The 25,304-nt window shown below is 37.8% G+C and overlaps 1 protein-coding gene across 1 annotated transcript; it reads right to left on the bottom strand.

Annotated features, from left to right (window-relative positions):
* Positions 1–2,905: 2,905 nt before the first annotated feature.
* Positions 2,906–18,406, bottom strand: LOC129275145 (actin-binding protein WASF2-like). The gene is made up of 7 exons (XM_054911931.2): positions 18,153–18,406; positions 14,521–14,817; positions 10,875–11,028; positions 9,715–9,823; positions 8,537–9,071; positions 7,556–7,684; positions 2,906–6,474 (listed from the first exon to the last, which is right to left on the bottom strand). The coding sequence occupies exons 2-7, from the start codon at positions 14,786–14,788 to the stop codon at positions 6,305–6,307; spliced, it is 1,365 nt and encodes a 454-aa protein (XP_054767906.2). The 5' UTR covers positions 14,789–14,817; positions 18,153–18,406; the 3' UTR covers positions 2,906–6,304.
* Between the last annotated feature and the right edge of the window lie 6,898 nt (positions 18,407–25,304).

Below are 25,304 nucleotides of genomic sequence, written 5' to 3'. Positions count from 1 at the left end.
TTTAAAAAACAAGGAAGTGGGGTGAAATGTCTGGATCGTGTTACACTTTAAACCCCATTTGATTTAATTTAGAAAAAATATTGACATAACCTTTTTTTTTGTCTAGCCCCCTATCAAATATTCTGGCAAAGCCCTCATTATGCACCATGTACCCAAACTCGTCGGTATTTTTTTCCCCTGTTCGGAACCAATCATTGGTTGTGTTGTTTTGTTTCGCTCTATTTCTTGTTTATGTAATACATAAACAAGAAATAGAGCGAAACAAAACAATTTATGTACATGTATTTTCGCTTGCATTTTGCTCGGTGTGCTTGGTTTATTTATTTGGTAGGCCTCTATCCGCAAAAGGTATAGGAAAATCCTGAAAAGGGCCAAGTAGAATAATGAAGACCTGCCATAAGTCAGAGATTATTTAGGCCTAATTAGTATAGCATTGGGCTTTCTGGCGTACTGTTTAAATATAGCAATAGGCATCTTAAAGTAAATAATTGTAGACCTTTTTTACACATCGTATTTCTTTTTAAAGAATACCTTTATTTGGCCGATGTGATTTTTTTCAGATTCAAATTTATTACCGACGTAATCATCGATTTAAAACTCATGTGTTTTTGCCAGGGTCAATTTGCGGAAACAAGATTTTTCAAAAGAACATGTTGACAGATTTTCCTAGAATATGGAATACAAACTCAGATTCAGCATGTTTAATGTCGTAATGAAACCAAAAAAAATTTAAAGGGAGCCAAACATAACGAGTGAGCGAAAAATTATAAACAGTCGCGAGTGAGCGAAATGAAGGAAAAAATATGTTGGGCGCTTTTAAATGACAATCTTATTTCGTGATAAATTGTGACATAATATTCAACAAATAAAATCTTATTTCACCCTTTTATTCCCTTTTTGTTCTTGGCCGTGGAATTTTACGAAGGAGCAGAGCCGCCCCCATTAAAATTAAAGAACAGTGCATCAATACATCAAGAGTGAAAGAAACATGTATACGTGCGCTTCCGCGTGTGCATAAAAAAATAACATGTCTTGGTTGGGCTGGGAAACAATCGCTTTTTGAGATTGAAAACGATGTTTTTGACGCTTTACGGTGACACAACTAGACCAAAACTATACCTAGGAATTTAGACTGACCTCGGCCCCAGGGGTGTACTAATAGCCCTCCCTTCGGACGACTTGTCAGAATGGGAAAATTTGCATTACCCTAGAAATATTGGCTCACGTTGTCATGTATACGAATCAGATCCCATCGTTTTCCAATCATCCCCCCCCCCCTCCTCCCACCCCCCCACCATGTCTCTCTTTCTCTCTCTCCTCTATCTCCATTTATCTGTCTTCTCCCTATTCTTGTTGACATGCTGTTATTCGTCCTTCACGTACTTTCTTACTTGTCTTCTTCACGTTCTTCTCGTCATCTTTTTTTTTTTGCTTTTCCTCCTCTCCCTTTCTCCTCTTCTTCATCTTCCATTCTTCTTCACCCCCTTTCCCTCTCTTCATCTTCATGAATTTTCTCACTTTCTGTTTGTTACAATTTCTTCCTAATTTTCCACATGTTTGCTTCTACTCTCAACTTTACCCTGCTTTACAATTAAAGCAAACGCTATAGGGGAAGACGAGTGAGATATGATATCAAATCGATCTGCGCATTATCAGTCATAAACTGACACTGAAAACCTTGGTGTTAAAAACAACACTGGTCGGTGTTTGGGAGATGACCGCAACCTAAAGTGTTAAAATACACCTTGGAGTTTGAAATGTCAATGTGAAAAAAAATAACCCAGAATAAAACCCCGAATTTGACACCAAATCAAACTGATTGTTGCCGATGCGACAAGATCGACTGCTTTATATAGTTTTAACACCACTTTTTCTATAGCAGCTCTTCAAGGGGGTACTCAAGGCTGAAAATAATATGATTTGAACAGATGAATAAAGATCAGACAAACAAAACACTAAAAATGTGACCAAAATAGGACAAGGAATAACAAAGTTATGACATTTTAAACTGCATTATTTCGGCGACACAGTTCTGTGCATGTCTTTATGAATATTCAATGCGCAATCTGGGACCCGTTGCATAAAACTTTTGCCATTAAAAATTCTGGCAAATTTTTTGCCAGAACGTTTTAATGTGTAGTTTTCAATGGCATAATTTTGTTTGCCAGAGTTTTTGTATGGCAAAAGTTTTATGCAACGGGTCCCTGATGTTGTCATATCCCCACTTGTTCTTTTGTATTTCATTACATGAAATTATGTTGTTGTTTTTTTCTTCCAAGAACTAAGAAAAAAAATGAATTGACAACTGATTTAATGCAATAGACATTCATTGCTGTAAGTTATTCTATCACTAGGGAGACATATCATTCAAATATGAAAAAGGAAATGGGGATGTGACATCATTAGCCCACCTAATGAATATTAATGACGACGTGCATATAACGATTTTCACAAATATTGCTAAACTTTGAAACTCAATAACTTCGTTATCCGATTTTGATGAAATTTTCAGCATTTCACTCAGTGAATTTGACTCTATTAAGTTAGATGTAATTATTTTCATCCCGGAGTACCCCTTTAAATATCCCATTCTCTTTGCCATACATCTGTTTGCTAAGGTTTCCTATTATCCAGAGTGTTGACTGACCGTACCATACCTGTCATTTTACTCTGGTGTTATACTTTGGTGTAAGTTCAACATCTTTGGGTGTTATCGCAACACCTTTGGCTACTACTTTTACCCTATATGGAATATGGTCAATCAATAGGGTGTAATTTTTAGCACCTTGGGGCGTGGTCCTCTATATACATATGATACAGGTGCATCATCTGGTGTCAGATTTTACATCCCACTTTTTTTACAATGAGCACACACTAATATTAACACAAGAGAAATGCTAGTACATGTATGTACATGATATATGCCTTTTATTTCATATTATAGGATTTTCAGCTCGAATTTGATATTCATAATAAAGATACGGGTGTATTTTATTACTTCAGTATTTCCTTCCCCACATAATATAAGCACCATGTGATATATAAGAAGAATCAAATCATAAAGGCGCGCCTTTTTAAAGATTTCACAAAGAAAGTGAAAAGCAATACCTACGCTTGTTTAAAAAAAGATATTAGCAGCCGGAAAAAGTAAAAACATGATCGAGAAATGGAATAGATGAATCAAAACTCCCATCTACCTTGATAGATAATGTACAAAAAGTAAAGTTATTCGTTATTTTTACACAGATTTAAATTAAATTTCATAATTGTAATAACTCGAGAATATCACCGTGTCATCATGGTCAGGTCAGCAATTATTGGCTTTCCAGATTTTTGTTCATTCAGTCAAGCATTTTAAGAAAAGAATCGATACGAGAACAGAAATCTAAAATTTTCAGAAGTAAAGAATCGATACGAGAACAGAAATCTAAAATTTTCAGAACTACTATGTTTTTTTTCTTTCATGAGTCAGTTGGGACAGGCAAAAGAATGATTTTCTGTGTTTTCCGTTTTGGGATGAAAGAAAGTAAGCACGAATTAATATGAAAGTTTCTGTCCAGTGAGTCTAAGTTCTACGCAGTATAGTGGACGCGCCTGGAGGAGAGATAGACTCCTCAGCTTATTCTGGACTCAGCCTTATGACTTCAGATAAGCGTCATTTTTCAAATATGTATATGCATTATTTTTCAGCGCGTGGTTTATGTATCACTTTCTCGGCGATATGAATGTATAATGAACCAAATAGTCTATTTTCTACAGTACATTTTAAAAAAGATACAAATACATATATACAGTGCGTATCATAAACAGTTTACACTTAGAAAAAATCCTGTAAAATTATACATCTGTCATATCCTGAAGATTTTTCCGCATTTTAACATTGGTACAAATACATTTAAGTAAATGACGATATAACTGTCGAAAAATACTTCCGCTTGAGTGAGCACCACTTACTTTTGAAAATTTAATGAAAAATTATTTGCGCAGAACTTTGAAATAGTTATGCGAATAAAAGTAGACCTTAATCATGAAGAACACATGGAATTTAGCTAGTAAAATTGATTTGAAGATATCTTTTATCTTTTTTAACTTGTTTCCTTGCCCAAAACACTTCGAAGAGTGCATTGCGCCCCACCCCGATCCCCCACACACCAAGGCCATCGTGACAATATTTGCTTTACACCGAGTTGTGATTTACATGAAATGGCTTAAGCTTGAATTTCATTTTGTTAATCATTGTCGAGCTTGCAAAAAGTGTGGAGAAACAAGTATTAAATGAAAAATGAAATGTAAACCCACTTTAAATGATAACAAACTTAGTGAAAAATGCTGGAGATGTCTAATATAAACTTTTGTTCAGATTCAGTTATTTCCTCAGATCCAGCTGGCACAAAAAGGGTAAAGGTTGTGCTTACTAACAGGCGCGTAGCCAGGGGGGGCGGTGGGGGCGGTCGCCCCCCCCCCAAAAACGTCCCCAAAAAGAAAAAAAAAGAAGGGAAAAAAGAGAGGAGAAAAGGAAAAGGGAAGGGAGGAAAGGGAAGAAAGGTAGCTTTGTGTTTTTTTTTTTTTTGTTTTTTTTCTCAAAAGAGAAACTCCTTCACTCTTGCTCTAAATTTATGATTATGAATTTTGCTTCCGCGCTGCGCGCGGTTAAATTAAAATATTGAAGATCTCCATTGTTTCCCCCACCCTTTCTCTAACCCTGTTTTTCTACCTCAGCTATATGTGTTTATTGCCAGTTAAAGTTCAAATGTATACATTAGGGCATGGAATTAAAGTAAGGTTAGGCCGAAGTATATGAAGTTATCTTTTTTTTTAATTGATCGCGCAACTTCTGGTCGGGTCGGCTCCGGGCGGGTAAAATCTTTATATCAATTTCTGCCGTCACCTCCATAAAGTCAACTTCTCCCGCTTTTCAGCTCATTACTAAACAACCATAATTTTTGGGGCAAACAGGTTCCTAATCCAAAAAGAGGAAGGTATAAAATTCGTATCGTATAAGGGTATTAAATAAAAAAGTACAATATTATTTATCAAATTCTATTCAACTTCATGTCATTTCCCTGTACATTCATCTCCTGTCCTGTTTTTCGCCCTCAGTTTGAAATTTTGAATGACTCTTAAGTTTCTTTATAATTCAAAATGAAGCGCTTCAGGATAAGTCAAAGAAATTAGGCATCCTTTTTATATAATTTCAATAAATCACAGAAGTTTCAACTTTTTGCGCACTATTTTCCTTTTAATGAAGTTCAATAATCTTAGAAAATTAATTGAATTAGAGCCGATGGGGTATTGGAGATATCTGCATTATTTTGATGAAACATCCGCCATTTGAAATGTCAGAGTTTCGTTGCTCTGCGCGGGGAGGAATATCTTCCTCCTGGCATATACACTTCTTCTCCTCTGTTTTGCGAGTTAAAGATATGCACTGTCGCTAAATTGTTTGTAATCAAATCTGATCTTTCCAAGGGAAGTATTCAATATATGTTTGAGAATATCCTTTTCTCGGGACCCTTTTCATGGCAAAAAATTGATAAAACGCTTTAGCTTCCGCACTTCGCGCGGGGTTATTATCATTTTAATTTCCTCCATTGTATTCCTTTTTTGTGCGTTCACAATCTTTTTTTAAAACAAGGTTCATGAAAACCAGGTTCAAAATCACAATATAGTCAACTGAATTGGAGCTGATATAGATACTAGAGACAAGAGAGACGACTCCTTTTCATTTTAATTTATGAAACACCAAAAGCTTCGCGCTTCGCGCGGGAGGGGGAAACTCCCCCTCCCTGCACCCACCCCCTAGGGAGCGCGCTTCGCGCGCTCTGTAAGCTTTGGCACGCTTTGCGTGCATTTACCGCCCCCTCCAAAATGAAATCCTGGCTACGCGGTTGCTTACTAAGTGTTGACATTTTTAATTTGGGTGGCAAAATTGTTACAAAATGCTTGAATGTATCCGTTTTATTTCAATTGACTAAAAGTGCAAGGGAAATGTATGAGAAATATTTCGCAGGTTAAGTTTGATTCCGCCCTTTCCCCTTGACACAGCGTGAAAACGAGCATTTCTGCGCAAACAGATTTCTGCGAGCTTTACAAAAATGGACAGTGCTCACTCAAGTGTAATATTCTGTCAAATTTTTTACTTTCATTGGATAGATGAGACCCAAACCCAAGATTATTTGTAAAAAAAATACCCACATGTTGTATATTTTTTAATTCCCAGGGCTTTTTCAAAGTGTAAACTTTTTTTTGATACGCACTGTATATATATATATATATATATATATATACTGTGTTTATATATATCCTAGTCATCGTCGTCCGTGTCCCAGTCGGAACCGCCACTCTCAGTACCCGTGTCCTCATCTGAGCTGAGTTCGACGGCGATCCGACGTCGTAAGATCGCCTCGACGCTGTTATTTTCAGGCTCTTGCGGTTTGTCCCTCACCTTGACTTCGACTCGTCGAAGTTGCATACCTGCAGAACAATACAGTTAAGTAAATATATTTCATTATGATTAATGATGAAAATAATAATGATAATATTTATCTGCTTTTGTATGATAATAATAATGATGATGTCTTATTGAGCGCACACACCATCCAGAGACGCTCATGGCACTAGTGCAGCATAAATACAACAACTACAAATATATTAAATGAAGTAAGAGAAAGAGATCTTAAGTTACTAAAGTACAGTTTTGCATCACCCACTTGAATTCTTAGCTACATCCTGGTGGGGCCTGGCGCCCTCTTTGCTGCTCCGTTCACCGACAGTTTAAGGGGCAAGCCCAGTCAGCTCAGTACTCACAGGAGCTCTAGCAAATAAGGGCACCATTCCCAATAGGAAGCTAGTCAGACCAGTGTGTGATGATAAATAGAATGTACTTTACACGTCTACAAAACAAATTTTATTTCTAATTTAATATGGATTGAGTTGTTGAAGGCACTATACCGGTTGAACAAATAGGTCTTTAGATGCACTTTGAAAGTGTCATGCATGCACTTTAATGCAGCGGGTTGACTGAGACATGTAAAAACTGTTTTTTTTTATCCTATAATCAAAAGGAGATTGTACTGGACAAAAGCTATAATGAATGGTGCTATAAAGGATGTGATGTCAGCAACGTAATTATGTTGATGATAGGATGCAGGAATGCTTACAATTGTTACGAAGATAATGATGATTGGACTATATCATCCGATATAGTGATCCGAGATTCGTTATTCCCCTGAGCTGTTGACGAGGGAAAGATGAAATTCCCCGAAGCCCCCCCCCCACCCTCCCATTCTTAGATTGCGTTGCATTGTGTACCATTTTAAGCAACCTCTTTCCCCCATAGTTATTTGCTAGTATTGTAAGTATTTATTTCCATATAAAAGAATACAATATTCATGTTTAAATCTATCAAATCGTATAAATCATATAAAATATGGAGGATATTGCTATGTTATTTTTCTGCCCATTTCAGCGGTATTTACAAATTACCACTGTTCTTTCAAATTGTTATTTTGAGGAATATTCGGGGGGGGGTGGGTATTACCAGGGTATTACAAACCTTGTTTAATTGCTGATAGGAGATCGTCACGTGCACCAGTGACTTGGGACACAGCAGTAGTTGGTCTTGGGTTGTTGGTTGTCCCACTCTGTTTGGGGGTTGGTGGCGGTAGCGGTGGCCCTCCAGCAGCTGAATGATGAGAATACGAATATACTAGTGACGATGACGTTGATGAAGAAGGAGAAGAAGATGATGATGATGATGACGATGATAGTATGATGATGAATACCATAATAATATGATGTTGATGATGATGATGATCATGATGATTTATGATAATGGGGTTGATGATGATGACGATGATAATATGTTGATGACGATGATGATGATAATGATGGTGATGACATAGTAGAGGAGGTAAAGTTGATCAAGACGATGACATGATCATCACTATCATCCTTACCATAATGATTGAGACGGAGGAGATAGTGCTGATGCTGAAGGTAGTAATTATGATGATGGTGACAAAGATGATGTACATAGGTGATGGTAAAGATGGTGATTGTGGTGGTTAGAGTGATGAAGATTGAGATAATGATAATGATGATATTCATGACGGTGAATTTGATGACGCTGAATATGATGATGATGACTACGATGGCGAAATTATTAATAAAAATCTGATCAGCCTTATTAACATTTTTCCAGTGTTAATCTTGTTTGGGTTATTATGTTATAGGTTTATCAAATTTCAAGTAATTTCAAACAATTCTGATGGCGACACTGGAGGCAATAATGATGATATAGATACTGGAATATAGTAAAGATTGGAAGAGGATGAATTCATTGAGATAATTGAATTAATGACAACAATAATGATTGTGGTGATGAATGCAATGGTTTCCTACGAAGAAGAACCGAACTGAGATAAAGATAATTGCATAGAACAAAGAATGAGAAAGAGTCTACAAACTTTTTCCCGCTGTATCATCAGAAAGTTTCTTGTTTTTTTAATTTTCGTTCACAGTGTTTGTACCGTACCTGGAAGTGGTGGCGGTGGTGGAGGTGCAGGTCCAGCTGTTGAAGGCATAGGGGGCGGAGGAGCTGGTACCGGTGGAGCCCCTGGAGCCATCGATGGTGGGGCTGGAGCACCGCCATTGATGGGAGGAGGAAGCGGCAAGTCCCCTACCTCCGAGTAAGTGCTATCACATTCAAGCGGAGGCGGAGGGAGCGGGAGGTCGCCCGAGTCATCCACGCCTCCACTCGGGAAAGTGGGCGGGGGAGGAGGCCCCGGTGCAGGAGGTGGAGCCGTGCCAGGTTTCCGTACGGAAGATGGGGTACCAGGAGCCCTTCCCGACGGGGTGGTGACAGGGCTTGCATTTAGGGATTTTCCTTGACTGCTCATCTTCTCTGGAGACGCGGCATCTGGCGAAGTGGCGCCGGATGCCTTCTGTTCTTGCTCCCTTTTCTCTCGCTCCATCTCCGCGAATTCTATCCCCAGAGCTTGGTCTTTGAATTTCTCTTTGGTTGTCAAAACTTTCTTAGGTTTGCTCACATTGCTGGAGTGTGGTCTCTTCTGTGAAACGCAGATAACAGAAAAGAGTAGACAAATTGAATGTAGATTTCGGTCGAGGAAAAATAATAAGAATTAGGCCTATACATACCAGCTGACTACGACTATGGATTGTGATTGAAATTCTTGGACTTGAAAGCTTCATCTGGCCTATCATAGAGCGAATGTCTCACTTCAAATGGGTAAATGCGCGCACATTGATAAAAAAATATATTTTCAGAATTTATTAATCGTATTTTTTCAATAAGAAATAACATAATAACCTAACCCAACCCCCCCCCCTATTTTCGGGGCAGACAAGAATATGTAAACTTTAGGAAACATAATTATGATGATGGATCGAAGCGACAGACCCTATCAACGTGATAACAGGACCTGTTGTTTGTTTTTCTATTCAAAGGTTGAAAAGAAATGATTTGGCGCACACTTTTGGAGTATTTAAGCGAAAAAATTGCAAAGATAACGAAGAATATTTTCTACCTTGCTTGGGAGTAACTACGTCATCCCGGCACCTCTTGCGGACGGACACGATCCCTATTCTCAAATATTTTTTTTACTCATTATGATATCGAGCAATTATTGTAACGGGGTCTTTATAACAAGCAAAAATTATGGTCGCAGATATGTCGAGTCACTAATAACCCACCTTTTTCTTCTTTTTCTTCTTATCGATATCCTTGTGCTGTTCGTTTTTCCATCGTTCAAAGAAGAATTTTGGATCTGTGTAAAGCTTTAGACCATCCTTGCCGTCTTGTCTAGAATTAAAAAATAAACATAAAACCAGCATTAAATAAATGATTGAAATTTGAGTATCTTTGCATCTAAGGCAGTATGTCACAGCCACAATGAATAGCGTCACTTCAAGTCCTGTTCGTGGCGGACTGCAAATTTATATGAAACCACCATTCTGATTGGTGCGTAGTCAGTGTTTTGAACAAAATGCGCATGCACCGATAATTTTGATTGATCGCAAAACTTCGTGTTACCATGGTTATGGAGCCCTAGGTTCCATCTTACCATGGTCCTACTACTCTGTTGGTCCATGGTCTTACAAAAAGTTGCGATGATGCCATCAACCTCAACTGTATGGAAATCCATCGATGTCATACATTTTCCTACAGGAAATCTGCACAATGTCCCCTTGTCGTGTTAAATAAATCCCCCATGATACAAGCCTATCTTGAGTTAAGAAGTATGCAAGAAGCATCTTCTGAGATAGCTGTGAAAGTATTTTTTTATGTATAAAACATGGGAATTTGTAGACATGTCACATGAAAGACATTTCCAATTACAATAAATTTAGACTTTTCAAACTTCCCATTTCTTCACTGATTTTGATGGATTTTTTATATGCTTCTTTCTACCCTTTCTGTTGATTAAAAATTATTCTCGCCAGGATTTTATTCTCCTTTACGTGATATAATAATAATAATAATATAGGGTATTTATAATGCGCACATATCCACCTTGTTAGGTGCTCAAGGCGCTCCTATATTACCCGGCTAAGCTAGGCGTTCATAGCGCACACAGCTTTTTAAGGAATCACTTCCTACCGGTACCCATTTACCTCACCTGGGTTGAGTGCAGCACACTGTGGATCAGTTTCTTGCTGAAGGAAATTACGCCATGGCTGAGATTCGAACCCACGACCCTCTGTTTTAAAGTCCGAAGACTAATCCACTGGGCCACAACGCTCCATATATGCTTCTTCCATATGCTTCTTTCTACACTTTCTGTTGATTAAAAATTATTCTCGCCAGGATTTTATTCTCCTTTACGTGATATAGGATCTATAGGATTGTTTACCTGAACTGGTTGAGAATAGACAACGGTGGGGGCTGCTCACATCGGGTGTATGTCGACTTCATTGCCGAGGGCATGGTACGAGAAGAAACGACCTCAGCGTCGAGAATGAGAGAGCTTTGGAAGGCCAACCGGGTGTTGATATCCCTCACGGATACTGTGAATGAAATAAGATTGGGGAAAAATACTTATTTTCAGAGGAATCAATGCCAGTAAGATATTTCAATAAAAGAAGTTGCCATAGAAGATGGCTTCTGCAAATGGCCCAAAATTTCATGCAAAGGGCGGTTCCAGGGTCCCCGGTGGGGGGGGGGGGGGGGGGGGAGAAGAAAAAAAAGGAACAACTTAGAGGGTCATTGGTCATCACCAAAGAAAATATATTGAAATAAATGTAATTCGTTTCAGTTCATTTCATGTTTTATTTTTCAAGTAAAACAATCATACAAGTCATACCACAGCTAGAAAGCTGAAATGAATGCATTCACAATAACAATTTCACAATACATGTAGGATAAAACAATATTGAAATGATGATAAAAGTAAATGGGACAAATGTGTATTTTTCTTTATAAAGAGAGCCTCTCATGCAATTATATTGGTCGCTAGTGTTTTGCAGATTTTGTTTGTAAGACAGAAAAGGCCCCGCCTCCGGAAAATATCCGGCATTCCTACTCACTAAACAATTGTGAACTATTGTTCACAAAAGGAGGTCTCTGCTCCTAAAAGGACAGTGCACAACTTTTGGCCAAGTGGGGGTTCATGTCCCATTTCTACATTATAAAAAGCTGCGAGCGAAGCAAGCGATCAAAAAGTTGACCTTTTTGATACAAAAATCTAATTTTGTGATAGACTTTAACATAATATTCAGAAAATTATATCATATTTCACCCTTTTCCCTTTTCTTTCTTTTTCTCCTTTTTCTTAATGATCGTTGAACTTTTTTGAGGTCCATGGCCTCCAAGTCCCCCAGGTGTATGTCAGTGCCCCCTCCCCCTTCTCCCTTCCCGAACCGAATATACCTGTACTTTCTCCATACGTCAAGAATATTAATTCAGTTGCTTCAAGCATAACGGATGCACGTCGGGTTAAACTTACTTTTCTCCTGGACGGATTTCACTTTAAATTGATTAATACCTCGCTTCTTCAATCATTGTATAATATTCTACTTAAACTCTGTCTAACCCATTTTCCACTGAAAAGTAACATACTTTTCCGTGATGAAGATGATTTGCTTGGGGCATCAGTGCATGTTCGCCGCTATGTTAGGCGAAATAACTGTCACCGATTTAATCTCAATGTCAAGTGCGTCCGATATGATCATTGAGAAGTTTTGAATCGAAAGGAATTGGCCTGTGGGAATGCATTAACGAATATGATGATTAGGCCTGTACCGTACATGCCATAATAAGACGGTATTTCATTGAACCAAATACCGGACCTTGTCCATGGTAACGATTATGGGGGGGGGGTCCAGAAATTTTTAAATTCCTACTTTTTATATTGCGAATTTACAGATAATTTCGCCAAAATTTGCACCAAATCTTTTATTTCAGTTATTAAAATACATCAAACACATTCGTGTTGTATCTTTTTACCAATGCTTAAAACTACAGATTTTTGTCCACAAGGGCGGATCCAGGATTTTTCGAAAGGGGAGGCACATTTTCCCGAGAAAAAATTTGACAAGCAAAAAAAGGGGGTTAACCAAAAATTAAGGGTATTTCGTCAACGAAAAAATTTGACAAGCAAAAAAAAAAAGGAAAAAAAAAAAGTCTTCACTTTCAAAGGGGGGGGGGGCATACTTTTGTTTTAAAGGCATTTTTACATTACAAATTTTAATTGTGCCTCTCAAAAGGGGGATCCGCCAGTGATTGTCCAGGATTGACAAGGCGAGAGCAGTGGTGCAGAAAAAAAATCTGACAAGCCAAATTTTTTTTTAAAATATCAAATAATACAGGTTCAAAGTCACCTACATGTACATACAAAAGTCACCTACATACCAAATAGACAATATATACCAAAGATACCTAAAGAAACGTCCTGGGGCAGATGTAGGATATTGTCTTTTATAAGGGAGTCTCACATAAAAAATATTTGAAAAAGTTAAATTTACAACTTTTCGCCAAGAAAGGGGGTCGGACTCACTGGAACCCCCCCCCCATCCCCCATGGTGTAATGGGCCAATATTTTTAGGGGCTAGACATCGTGAACGGGGCAAAATTTCTTCATGAAAAAAGACTGCGAGCAAAACAAGCAAGCAAAAAATGAATATTTTAATACAAAAATCTACGTTTGTAATAATCTTTGACATACTGTAGTGAGTAAAACGTATTATATTTCACATTTTTCCTTTCCTTTCCCTTGTTCCTCTTTTTTTTTTTTTGGTCTTGAAACTTTTTGGTGTCCAGGGCCCCACCCCATGCGTACCTGTCTCTCCATACGTCACGAATATTAATTTGCATCAGGGATGACGGATGCAGGTGTGAGGACGAGTGCTTTTCCTCGTGGACGGATATCACATAAATTAATACCTTGCTTCTTCAATAGTATTTTACTTAAACTCTGTTTAACCCGTCTCTCGACTATATATATTCTCTGACGATTAATTACTTCGGGCATTAGTGCATGTACGCCGCTATGTCGGGCGAAAGTGCTGCCTGCGTATCCTTCACAGATTTAATCTCAATGTCAAGTGCGTCCGATATGAACCTTAAATATTAATGGAGATGTTTCGAATGAGAATTGCCCTGTGGGATTACATTAACGAATACGATCATTAGGCCTATACCATAATCAGACGGTATTCGTTGCCCCTTCATACCGGATCTTGTTCATGGTTATGATTGTGGGGGCGGGGTACTGGCGGATCCAGGGGGCACATCCGGCCCGTCCCCCCCCCCCTCCCTTGAGAGGCATAATCAAAATTTGTAATGTAAATTCGCCGTTCTAACGCAAGTTTGCCCCCCCCCCCCCTTTGAAAGCGAGAACCTTTTTTTTTGCTTATCAAATTTTCCTCGGGAAAATGTGCCCCGCCCCGTTTGGATAATCCTGGGATCCCAATAGTATTTCAATTCCTACTTCTTGTATTACGAATTTACAGATATTTTCGCCAAAAATGTGCACCAAATCCTATTATTTCAATCATTAAACACATTCGTTTTGTATTTTTTTTTACCAACGCTTATCAAAATTAAATTATTTTGTGTGGGGGTGTGCGCAGGTGTATGTGTGCGTGTAACGTAAGGGCGTATGACTGTGAGCGGTTGTGGGTGGTGGTGCGTGCGTGCGGAATCGAGGTGGGAGGGACATTGTCCTCCTCTATGAAAACGTACACTCGAAATTATTGTACCCTAAATTTGACTCAAATCATGGACCTACTAGAGTAGTAGGTCCATGTCTATGCTAAGTTGAACTCGGGGTTGAGGCCAGCGATGGATCCAGGATTGAAGGCCAGCGGGAACCAACTCAACCCCACCCCCTACCATGACACCATGCTTTGGTACCCATGTTTTTACACTCACATATATTGTATTTTATAATAACCCCCCCCCCCCCCACCAAGGGTGCGGACCCTTAGCCCCTACCCTGGCTCCGATCCTGGTGTGGGGGACCCAGGGGTGGGTGGCGATGTGGGAGTAAACAACCTTACCCGAATCTGTCTTCGAATCAAGCTTCTCAAAGGTAGTATTCAGCTTGTCCAGGCGATCCTGTACGGACCTAGCCCGTTGGGTCAGCGATGTCGCCTCGCTGAGGAGATCGGCAAAGATGTCCTCGGCATGCTTGCCCAGATTCCCCAACTGGCGGATGATGCTGGCCAGGGTGAAGTTGCTGACGCACTCGAGCTCGTCCTTGACCTCCTTCCCGATATCGACCTGGCTGACGAGTACGGGTGCGACCTCGCGCTTGATGAGCGGCATGGTAGTTTATTGAGAAGGACCACGGAAATCTGGAAGACCAAAGGATGTGAGAATTACGTGGTTATCTCAATTCATTTTGAACCGGTCAGTACACTTTCAATTGATTTTCAGGGGGGGGGGGAGTTAGTTGGTTAGACATTTCAAAGTGATCTTTAAAAAAATCCTAAGCCCGGGATTCAAAACAAATTAAAAATCCATGTACACAAAAATCCATTTCCTTTTCAGTTCCAAAGACGCCCAATTTATTATTCGAAATTCAAAATGCAAGATTTAGATTTTACAATTAAAATTTCGAAATTCTAAAATGCAAAATTCAAAATTATAGATTCAAAACTCTAAGATCTAAATTATGAATTAGTGATATGAATTATGAATTCTTAAAGATCAAATTTCATAGATCATGATGACCAAATTTTATTTTTATAGAATGGTCTGTCAAATAATATATCCTGAAAACTAATACGTTATAGTTCAAATGTCTTATAAGGTTATTTTGCGTCAAACTTCTATTATGCATTGATATTGTTTGTATTATTTTCTATTTTATTAAAGCCAACATGGCGTCGGGGGCTCGGGGCGGACTTTCCATTTTGAGTATAGTCAAGTCCTTCAAGCACTCCACTCGGAAGGATGATTACTATATTCCTTGCCGTATGGGGTGTTAAATCTATGTATATTCAAGGGGTGGTTTTTCCAACGAGCTATACAGCTGCCCTGTGTATTCACACTATACACTTGAAATTATGACTGATCTTCAAAATCAAATTGACTCGCCAAAGTCACTTCTGATAGAAAAGCTTGCCCACGTAGGAGAGTGAAAATAGAATTCCAAAGCCCACGCACCATTTCCATCCAGGGGCACTGCAGGTGAAAAATATTTGCAAAACCACGGATTTTCATCATTTAGGCCAAATTTCATAGTTAATAGACAAATTGAATCGCTTGTTATTGGGTATGTATAGTTCAGTGTGAGGTCAACTTCATGCACAATGTCTGCTGATAAATATGGATAATTAAGTTCCAAATGAATAAAAGATCACTATTCTTCTAAGCATGCTTAGAAGTTTGTTTGGTTTTCTTTTAAAATGAAAGATAAATTTTATCTTATATTGGTATTCACAATCATGGTTATCGTCGTTAGTTTTATATTACTATCATTAACATAATTTATTGATGGGTATTTACATGCTTTTGATTTACATTCATCATCATTGTATCACTTATGCAATTATATCCATAGTTCTAAATGTCATTGCCATCATTATTTACAAGTGTTGTCAGTAATATTATTGAAATTGTTATTATCATTGTTACTAACTTTTATTATTATTATTACTATCATCATCATCGCCATATCATTATATTACCATTATAATCATCTTAATCACCACCGCCACCAATACTACCATTACAAACTTAAATGTTTTCATAGTTATACTCATCATCATCATCATCATTATCATTCATTACATCATTGTATAAACATGATACGTAGGCCTATGTAATAACAAAACAATCGGTAAGATCGAAGAATAAATTATACCACAGCATCATTAAGCTTGCTCTTTTATTTTCGTCATAAATAAGGAAATAAAACAAATTCAGAAGATGAACGTCAATTTTCTCACAGATCCACTGTCAAGTAAACGGAACCGCGTGGTTTTTGTCAAGCAACGGGACATGCTTTGAGGAAATGAAAAAGTCATGAATTCGGAGTGGAACTGACCTTTGGACGAAGGCAGAAATTATTATGATTATGATTAATATACCTAATTTCCACTGTCACGTTTTGCGCTATGATTGAAGCGGTGATCTTATTAATCTGGGAGTAATCGTAGTGAATATCAGATCAGTCGTGGCAATCGTATTGATTGAAGAAAAAAAGGAATGGTTCAAAAGTTTTCGCGATCAGTTACGAAAGGCCAATCGTCGCGTTCGTAACGGATCGCACGACACTGTGAACGAGGTTTTAATAAGTGTATCACCGATTCTTTTGGAATTGAGAGATGCAGGATGTTTTTAGGGTCTTGTGTTTCATTGAAATTATATGGCCTAATGAAATTTCCTTACGGTGTTATACTGCTTAAAAGTCTACACTCTCAGAAATTTGTCCAACCAACCCAAAGGTTGGTTGAAATATGAATTGATCAACTGTTGGAGAAAAAAATATCCTATTCATTTTGCACGCATTTTTTTAACCAATAGTCAGTCCATATTTGAACCAACTTATAGGTCGGTTTAAAAAAAAATCTGAGTGATATACACGACATTTTACTATGGTGTCAAATCCCTTAAAATGTGGCGGAAATCGAGAGGGGCAGACTTTTTCATCTGGTACACTTTTACCACTAGTATATAGGTGAGAGCGCGTGCAGTAATTACTTTAAGTATAAAGTTTTTTTGTATTTGACGGGGGTGTTAGTGGGGGTGTTAGGAAGAAAGGGTGCAGAAAATCTTGTTCTTGCTTCCGAATTCTTTATTCAATTCTTCTTATTCTTATTCTTCTTATTTTCATTATTATGATTCCTCCACCTCTTCTTATTTCCCTTATTTCTTTGCTTCTTCTTCCCCTTCTTCTTCTCTTTCTTCCCCGTCTGTTTCTTCTGCCTCCTTTTCTCCTTCTTCCTCTTTCTTTTCCTTTTCTTCCTCTTCTTCCTCTTCTCCTAATTCCTCTTCTTCATCTTCTTCTTCTTCTTCCCCGTCTGTTTCTTCTGCTTCCTTTTCTTAATCTTCTTCTTTCCCTTTCTTCTTCTTCTTCCTCTCCTTCTTCTTCCTCTTCTTCTAATTCCTCTTCTTCGTTCTTCTTCTTCGTCCTCTTCTCCCTCTCCTTCCTCTTCTTCTTATCCTTCCTCTTCTTCTTCTTCCCCTCCTCCCCTTCTGCTACATATTTACTCCTTATCAATTTCATGATTGGAATGTATCTATGTCAATACCGTAACAACTTAATCAAATAACTTATTCAAATAGTTTAGTAGATTTGGCTTTAATATTCACTTGTACTTCCTCATATGCTTTCCTACAGACAACTTCTTCAAAAGACTTCCCGCACCCCCCCCCCCCCACACACACACAACTAGCCTAATGTTATCCCTTAAGAAAAAACTGCTATGTCAGGTAGTTCTGACTCGGCATGGAACAATTATTTATGTACAGTTTTCCATAACAATGAATACTGTGAATGTTAAACTCTGCTCGATAATATTTCTTATTCTATCCACTAGCTATGTGCTATACACAATATTTCGAATGCAGATTATTGCATTTGAGCGTTATTTCATTAATATCAAGCCATTAATGTATGGTAAATGCATAGCAGTTCTAGTCTAATATCAGTGTAGTGGTTACACAAGCGCAATATACTTACCTGAACGTAGGATGGTCTTATGTTGACGAAAAAGGGCAATAGTAATCCATATATCCCGATCCCTCGTGCTTTAATGCGATGGTAAACTGACAATATTGAAAGATATTTCTACCTATTGCACTGGAACAACTCCTACATGATCGCTCCACACAACACTGTATATATCTGTATATCCGAAAGGACAAGTACAAGTTTGGGTTGTGTTTATATCGCACAGTTACTTCCTACTTTCAAAGTCTGATTGAGACATGAGAGTTAGGGGGGGCAATCTGTGGAATAACGATAAATTCCATTCATTTATGGCGGCTCTCTAAACCGTGAAACATAAAGGGAGTGTTCCGATTCTGAACTTTTGTCCTTTTTACGGTTTGTGATTTCAACCAAAACAGATCGGGTTGATTTATTCCATTATCACCCCCTTTTATTTAAGTTCCTGGGAGTTGTTCATAAAACTTGTTATCATACAGAACGCAGTTGCTGAAAACTATTATTCAGCTTTATACTGGCTGCCAAAGCAAATGTGTGATTGATTTAAAACTTATCATTAATCCGGAAATATTATTGGGCATTGGTATATAGGGGTCATGAAATATTCCATGACGAAATAAGGACGGAACAATCGTACACATAAAGTAAGGGATATCGGAGGGAATGGGAGACGTAAGTTCGCTTGTCTTCTATATCTTGGAGCAGCACTTCTATTGGAGGTAGAATTGAGACGTTTTCAAAAGATTGTTCTGTTATACTACGAATTTGGGTGAAAAATAAAGCAATATTATGCATAATATCCGTCAGTTCTGATTTGAGAATACAATAACAATCTACCCATGATTAGGCCCTAAATAGTTGCTTCGCTCCCACGCGTCTAACTCTTACCCCCCCCCCCCTTCCCAGGAACTTCGCTTGTCTTCTATATCTTGGAGCAGCACTTCCATTGGAGGTAGAATTGAGACGTTTTCAAAATATTGTTCTGTTATACTACGAATTTGGGTGAAAAATAAAGCAATATTATGCATAATATCCGTCAGTTCTGATTTGAAAATACAATAACAATCTACCCATGATTAGGCCCTATCTAGTTGCTTCGCTCCCACGCGTCTAACTCTAACCCCCCCCCCCCCCTTTCCCGGGAACTTCGCTTGTCTTCTCTATCTTAGAGCAGCACTTCCATTGGAAGTAGAATTGTAGACGTTTTTAAAAGATTGTTTTGTTATTACTACGAATTTGGGTGAAAAATAAAGCAATATATGCATAATATCCGTCAGTTCTGATTTGAAAATACAATAACAATCTACCCATGATTAGGCCCTATCTAGTTGCTTCGCTCCCACGCGTCTAACTCTAACCCCCCCCCCCCCCTTTCCCGGGAACTTCGCTTGTCTTCTCTATCTTAGAGCAGCACTTCCATTGGAGGTAGAATTGAGACGTTTTCAAAAGATTGTTCTGTTATACAACGAATTTGGGTGAAAAATAAAGCAATATATGCATAATATCCGTCAGTTCTGATTTGAAAATACAATAACAATCTACCCATGATTAGGCCCTATCTAGTTGCTTCGCTCCCTCGCGTCTAACTCTTACCCCCCCCCCCTTTTTTTTTCCGGGAACTTCCTGCGCAAAACTATGAAAGAATGAACATGGGCGGCTGAGCAAGATCCATTTCCAATATTATTGCCGGATTGGATGATAGAATTCGTATCAGGGATACGATTAACTTTAAAGGTCAAGTCCACCCCAGGCCGAAAAATGCTGACTTGAATAAATAGACAAAAATCAAACTAGCATAGTGCTGAAAATTTCATCAAAATCGGATGTAAAATAAGAAAGTTATGACATTTTTAAGTTTCGCTTATTTTTCACAAAACGGCACAACTCGGTGACTCAGTCGATGATGTCCATCACTCACTATTTCTTTTGTTTTGTATTGTTTGAATTATACAATATTTCATTTTTGCAGATTTGACAATAAGGACCAACTTGACTGAACCATATAAAATTAAACAATGCTAATGCCAAATGTTCAGGGAGGAATTAATCGTATCACTTGACAATGAGGAGAAAATTAGAATATTTCATATAATAAAATACAAAAGAAATAGTGAGTGGATGACGTCATAGTCTCCTCATTTGCATACCAGCCAGGATGTGCATATAACTGTTTGTGAAATTAAGCGAAACTTTGAAATGTCATAACTTTCCTATTTTACATCCGATTTTGATGAAATTTTCAGTGTTATGCTTGTTGGATTTTTCTCTTTTTATTCAAATCAACTTTTTTTTTTGGTTTGGGTGGACTTGTCCTTTAACTTTGCCTTACGTTTTGTATCACGCAAAATTACTAGATGACCCATATCTATTTCCTTTTATTATCCCCGTCCCGATTGCTACAATAATATTTATCAACGTATAGGCATGTAATAGGCCTTTATGTGTGGCATTCTACTATCCTTTCTGCTTTGGGAAAGCATTGGTTTTATTTGTTTAATTGTAATATATCCGTATTGTATAGTGCATCCATTATATCCTACAAAAGGAAACTACAAAATACGATCTTTGACTATGAAGACAGTGCGGTTGAATTGAACTTCGCTGTTGCTTCCTGCTATATGTCAATTTATACTTGATATCGTTTTCTCATTCCTTATGATGGGGTGGATCCAAAGGGGATTTTAAAAGGTACTTTCCCCTTTTATAGACTCTCCTTGAGCAGTGGCGTAACAGGCGGGGGGCAAGCTGCCCCCCTGGCGGATTTCACCGGGAAAATTAAAAAAAAAAGGGAAAAATCTTTTTTTTTAAGGAGGAAGAAAGAAAGGGAAAGGGGGAGGAAATGGGAAAAGGAAAGGGAAAAGTGAAAAGAAAATGAAGATTTTTTTTAATGGAAAAGGAAAAAAAGCGGGAAAATGTACGAAAGAAGAAGATTTGACAAACAACAAATCATTTCGAAATAGGCTTATGTAATGCAATAGCATGATGGGAAATAAATTAACAGATGACAAAATGGCAAACAATAGCGGGAAACGAAGGTAGAATGGAATGAGTCAAAAGCTAAATTAGAAAACAAAGAAAAGGGACAAGAAAAAATAATAACACGACCGGGCTGCCGAGGATTGAAAATAAAGAGCTGGAAGAAAGATGGACTGCATACAACATTGTGCTATAACTATAAGCTTGCTAAATTTTATGCAAATAACGTAATAGGGGCTCTTGATCTATGACCATAAAATGGCTCTATAACGCCCCCTTTCAATCACGTTCAATCACTGGCGTACAGGCGCGGGGGGTCTTGGTTCCACACCCAAGAGGAAATAAAATAAATTATAGGAGACAACGTATAATGAAATGAATGGAAGCAATGAAATGTGTTATTTGCTGAATATAATGGAAAAATCTATCACATACATTGTAATTAGAATTTAATTTCAATAGGCTTTTTTTTTTCCAGCTCGCTTTGCACGCTGGCGACTTTTAACAATTCAATTCAATTCACTTTACTCACATCCATTCAAAAGGTACAATATACAATAAACAATATTATATGAACAATACATAAACAAATCAATATAATGACAAATAGAAAGAGTAAAACCAACATGCAGTGGATGTAGGATGTAAATGTTCCCACATTGCTATGTTTTGCCCCCTCAAATATATTTGGTTCATTACGCAACTGGGTTATATTAATGTGTTGTGTAAAAGCTACATTCTGTATATACCCGCGAATTGATTGAAATAGCAGCAATCTGCGAGGTTTAAATGGCTTTGATATCAAGAAGTTCCGGGGGCTCCGCCCCGGACCCCAACCGCACAGCACTGCCGTATATGAGTATGGAAGGGTTGAGCCATTGGCCCCCAAAAGTTCTACAAACAAGAACAAACAAAAAGGAGGAAAGAGAAGCAAAGGAAAAGTGTAGGATATCATTTTATTTACGAATATAATTTCAAAAATATCTCAAAGTTAGAATCGCATAAAAAGTTGATTTTTTTCTCGCTCGCTTCGCTCGCTCGGGACTTATATTAAGCAGCTTTTTAGCACATGTGTCATACTGCGCCCCTCTTTTTTTTACTCTTCACGCTACTGCCGCAAAGAATCCTGTTCACAGTGGCGTACAGACCACAAAAAAAATGGAAAGAGAGTAAAGTGAAATATATTATTTTCTGGATATCATGTCAAAATCTATCACAAAATTTGATTTTTGTATTAAAAAGGTCAATTTTTTTGCTCGCTCGCAACTTTTTTTAAAAAGATAAATTCTGCCCGATACGCAATATCTGGCCCTCTCAAAATAGTCGCCTCATTACGCATGTTCATACCATGATATGACCGGGAAATTTTTGGCTCTTGCCCTCCCCTGGCCACTGACCCCTGTAACGCCGCTGTCCTTGAGACGAGGAATTGACGAAATTTTGACCATCTGAAAAGTTGTGATGATGATGGTGGTGATGATGATGGTGATGATAATGATGACGACGATGATGTTGTTGGTGGTGATGGTGTTGATGATTGGTTGTGGGGGTGGTAAAGGTGATGATGATGTAGAGATAGTGACATGGTAACAGTTTATAAACATTATTGCTATCATTTATATTAATGATCCATTAGTATTAATCGTTATCATTATTGTTATTCTCACCGACTGACCACAATCATCATCACCATCATCATAAAGATGATCATGATTGTTTCCTGTGATTGTGCGACTGACAAAGGGTTGATTTCGGGAGATACGATTTTTTTCTTTTTTGGTGTGCCTTTTTACCAGAGGAAGTATCTATCCCTTTTCTCCGTGCCCTTAATATTAAACTTGCTCCACTCTTCCTGTCTTGACAGAGGAGCTACATGTATATCGGTATGGTACCCATATTACGGGTATGAGCCCCACCCCCTACACATGACACACGCGACTACCCCCCCCCCCACAACCACGTAGTCTGACACCTTTTTAAACCCCTAATTGCAGATTGAAACTTTTAGTGTGTGGTGATAAATGCCAATTATCCATTTGGACTTTGATACGAGTGCATATACATAAGACACAATAGTACCATTAAAATCATGTCTACACAATGAAAAAATAGTTGTGGAATCGTCTCTGGTTTCTACCTTGGCCAGAAAGTGTGGTGTCTGATAGAAAGGGTTTACCGGTAAGGGGGAGGGGGCGTTCTGTCATTTTCGATAGGGAAGGGATGACGAGAGAGATCTTTGAGTGAGGTTGAGGGGGGGGGGGGTCACATGATTATAAGGTTAATTTGGGAAAATAACGGATCATTTTGTCAATTCGTAAAAAAAAAAGTTGTTTATTAGATTAAGATTGCGTTTTATTTCTTGAGGACATACTGTTGGCCAATGAAATGTTGAAAATGGTACTTTGTAATCAAAACTTTTGATAATTTTTCATTTGCCACAATCATCTAGTCTTGAATGATAGAGGACATGAGTTAACAGGTGACACAATAATGCACCACGCGTATTATGTATGATAATACTATGCATTATATCCCACAAATTCTGAATCCTGCTGTCCAGTCAGTGGATGACATGATCAATTGTAGATTTTCCCATCAAATACAATTAAAGGACAAGTCCAACCCAACAAAAAGTTGATTTGAATAAAAAGAGAAAAATCCAACAAGCATAACACTGAAAATTTCATCAAAATCGGATGTAAAATAAGAAAGTTATGACATTTTCAAGTTTCGCTTAATTTCACAAAATAGTTATATGCACATCCTGGCTGTTATGCAAATGAGGAGACTATGACGTCATCCACTTACTATTTCTTTTGTATTTAATTATATGAAATATGAAATATTCTAATTTTCTCCTCATTGTCAAGTGATACAACGATTAATTCCTCCCTGAACATGTGGAATTAGCATTGTTTAATACTATATGGTTCAGTCAAGTTGGTCCTTATTGTCAAATCTATAAAAAATGAAATATTGTATAATTCAAACAATAAAAAACAAAAGAAATAGTGAGTGATGGACATCATCGACTGACTCACCTAATTGTGCATATCACTGTTTTGTGAAAAATAAGTGAAACTTTAAAATGTCATAGCTTTCTTATTTTACAACTGATTTTGATGAAATTTTCAGCACTATGCTAGTTTGATTTTTCTCTATTTATTCAAGTCAGCATTTTCCTGGGGTGGACTTGTCCTTTAAGGTACGTTGCTATGTCAGTGCATAACAAATTATTTTGTTCGTCATGCTTGAATCCACCAGTTGCAAATTATATGAAACAGCACTCCATATCGGCCAACACTTTCTGATGTTAGAATAAACAATGCCATCCGCATGTCTCGGGATGGGAGGGGGAGGGGGGTACGGTGGGGGCGAGGCGGGGATAAGTGAAAACAGGATCGAATCCAGGGGGTGTAAACCCCAAGTGGCAAATGAACAAACTTGGAACAAATGGACAGAAAGATGGACTGACTGACTGAAGGACATACCAGAAACAATCATTCTAGACTCATAGGCCTGTATTCTGAGCTCTGGTTTAATTTAAACTCTGGTTTAAAGTTGTGGTTTAACTATGGACAGCCAATATTTGCATAAATCTCTAACAATATAATATAAATATATCAGCTCATTTTTTCGCTCAAATAATTCACAACTGTTTCGGAAAGATAAATAAGATAGTTTCTTCACCATTCACGTGTTAGGAAAGAGCACAATAAGCTTAAGAAACATGCAATGTAAGGAAAATTTTAACATGTTTGGCTTTCCATAATTTTAGCACATAGACCATTGTCTAAGTTAAACCTGACTTCAGAATACAGCCCATAGGCCTGTATTCTGAGCTCTGGTTTAAATTACACTCTGGTCTAAAGTTGTGGTTTAACTATGGACAGCCAGTTGTGAGTGTGGCACAATTCTCTAACTCTACCAATCAATTTATCATCATATGCAACACTCGACTCATTCATATCTGTCTTGGAATAATAATAAAAATTGTAATCTTCAAAAGCATGGGGTAAGGGCATAGTAGACAGAAGAAATATACAATGTAAAACAATTTTGACATTCTGTGCTTCCCATAATTTTAGCACAGAATTAGATATGGCCAAAGTTAATCTGCACTTCCAAAAACAGGCATATGGAAACAGACTATCATTTGAATAAAAAAAGTTCTTTCTCACAATGATG

Source organism: Lytechinus pictus, chromosome 13 (genome assembly GCF_037042905.1).
Source record: "Lytechinus pictus isolate F3 Inbred chromosome 13, Lp3.0, whole genome shotgun sequence".
Taxonomy (NCBI): Eukaryota; Metazoa; Echinodermata; class Echinoidea; order Temnopleuroida; family Toxopneustidae; genus Lytechinus; species Lytechinus pictus.
This window is presented reverse-complemented; position numbering and strand designations above follow the sequence as displayed.

What these genes read in the sequence shown, in the direction of transcription:
- LOC129275145 (XM_054911931.2), bottom strand. Translation starts at nt 14,788, where the DNA reads ATGCCGCTCATCAAGCGCGAGGTCGCACCCGTACTCGTCAGCCAGGTC. An exon ending in TGATTCGAAGACAGATTCGG is followed by an intron (nt 11,029 to 14,520) that starts GTAAGGTTGTTT and finishes TTTCATTCACAG; the next exon opens with TATCCGTGAGGGATATCAAC. An exon ending in TCTATTCTCAACCAGTTCAG is followed by an intron (nt 9,824 to 10,874) that starts GTAAACAATCCT and finishes TTTTAATTCTAG; the next exon opens with ACAAGACGGCAAGGATGGTC.